The sequence below is a fragment of the Bradysia coprophila genome, unplaced genomic scaffold (assembly GCF_014529535.1).
Source record: "Bradysia coprophila strain Holo2 unplaced genomic scaffold, BU_Bcop_v1 contig_88, whole genome shotgun sequence".
NCBI lineage: Eukaryota > Metazoa > Arthropoda > Insecta > Diptera > Sciaridae > Bradysia > Bradysia coprophila.
The window spans coordinates 165,732-167,743 of record NW_023504015.1 but is presented as its reverse complement, the minus strand read 5'-3'; the positions used below and the strand labels follow the sequence as shown (position 1 = coordinate 167,743).

At 36.9% G+C, this 2,012-nt stretch overlaps 1 protein-coding gene across 1 annotated transcript; it reads right to left on the bottom strand.

Annotated features, from left to right (window-relative positions):
• Window positions 1-1,121: 1,121 nt before the first annotated feature.
• LOC119084715 (ATP-dependent DNA helicase PIF6-like) lies at window positions 1,122-1,508 on the bottom strand. Its single transcript, XM_037194792.1, has one exon. The coding sequence runs from the start codon at window positions 1,506-1,508 to the stop codon at window positions 1,122-1,124; it is 387 nt and encodes a 128-aa protein (XP_037050687.1).
• Between the last annotated feature and the right edge of the window lie 504 nt (window positions 1,509-2,012).

Below are 2,012 nucleotides of genomic sequence, written 5' to 3'. Positions count from 1 at the left end.
ATTCTTCCATTTTTCAGCTCCCATTTTCCATCATCTAGTGGTTTCGTACACATAAATTTCGCTTGTTTTAGGAACCGCAAAAAATTGTCCCTGCTTTGCTGTTTTGTACGGCGTGGAAAATAAAACTGCACAAGGTCCCGCTGCTTTTCTAGCCAATTCCAGCCACAATTGCGGTACGAATTCGACATAAGTACCTTCTTCGTCACTAGTTTCAATTACCGCATATCTTTCACTGTTTTCGTGAGCTCGCTTCATTTTTAAAAATCAAATTGTGACAAATTATACAATTTAATAGAAACAATCTTGGAAACAATCACCCACACTCAGCGAATAAAACAAATTAATAAACGACATTCATTTGACAGATGATCAGCGTTGACATCTTTATAGGAACTCATTTTCGAAAAACGGCATTACTCAACGAAGTCCGATTGCCTTCCTTTCGAAAAATAAATAAATCCGATAATCAAATTGAAAATTGCGGAAGTCGTAATGAGATTCGTTCGCTTTTCCGTTCGGATAACATTTTTACTGATTCTACAGACACTAATTAGAAAATTCCGAATTGGAAATAGGCAGAATTTGGCTAATTGGGCATCCGTGATAGCTACCATGACTCATAATTTTGCATAAGAGGGGTTGACTAGTCTCTTTTATATATTTAACGCCTCCTTCAAGCATTAAGCATTAAACGTTAAAATAATTGGTATCAAACTGAAGCAGCTGAAGCTGCTTAAACAATACTCCTAGTTTTTCTCCGATTATGACCTTTCAAATGTTGCTAATGACAGTAAATTTTAATTAGTTGAATGAAATGACTTAGGAATTACGTGTTTTGAAAAACAAAAAAAGGAAATTTGTGCAATCTAAGTTTTTAGCGTTGAAGTGGCCATCAACGATTTACACCGGCTTTGGACGATCACATAATATAGACGGTATTATGTGGCTGTTTTACCACCGGGTGACTTCTGTCTTTCAAAGTATAACTACTTCATTAATTTATTTTCGTTAAATTTTTGCTCAGTTTGTTTTAACTACTGCAAAAAAAATCACCCTCAACAGCATCTCTGGTGGTAACCTTCACAAATGTTTCTGGTTTTGTTTTTTAGATGCGCTAAAAACTATTGAAAAATGTCTTTATGTACTACATTGGGAACGAAAACATCGTCACATCCAGGTATTAATTTCCCCATCAGTGCATCCGATATAACTTGAATTAACATCCTTTCCTTTGACCGGACACGCGACAAAGCTACGTACAGTTGACCATGTGCGAATGGAGCCTTCCTCAAATACACACCTACGTAGTCGAACGTTTGACCTTGAGATTTATTTATGGTCATCGCAAACGCTAATTTGACTGGAATCTGAATTCTTTCCAGTTTACCACTAAGATCGCTCGAGTCAGTACTCATGCGGCAACGTGATATCAAAACTTCTTTGTCTTTGTGATCTCCACTTAAAATTTTCGCGCGAATGCATGTGTCATACAACTTAGCGATAATCATTCTCGTGCCGTTACACAATCCTTCTTCAGGATTTAGGTTACACAACAGCATCACTATGCACCCGACTTTTAATTGTAATGTATGTGGCGCTAAGTTGGGTGGAGTCAACATATTTAGCGTGGCTATATCGAATGCATTGTCATCATTCGGATGTGAGTTGAGGACACTGTCAGTACTCAAGTATGTTTTTTCAGTTGAAACTTCTTCAGTAAATCGACTATAAATTGCAGCGTTTAGTATATCTACGTCCTCGTTAACGGTACTGAGTATTGCATATTTACAATAATGATCAGAATCAGCTAATGAAAAAGTTTCCCCGTAAATTCGATCAATTAACGAATGATCTTCAATGCATTCTTTCGGTAACTTAACATAGCTTTTATAGTATTGGTTTCCGGGAAAGTCATGTACCTTATCTTGTACGATATCTAGTAACCATGCAGCAAAGTCTACGTCATCTGCTTTATACAGTCGAACATTTGTGCGTAACTGACGCTTTTGTAG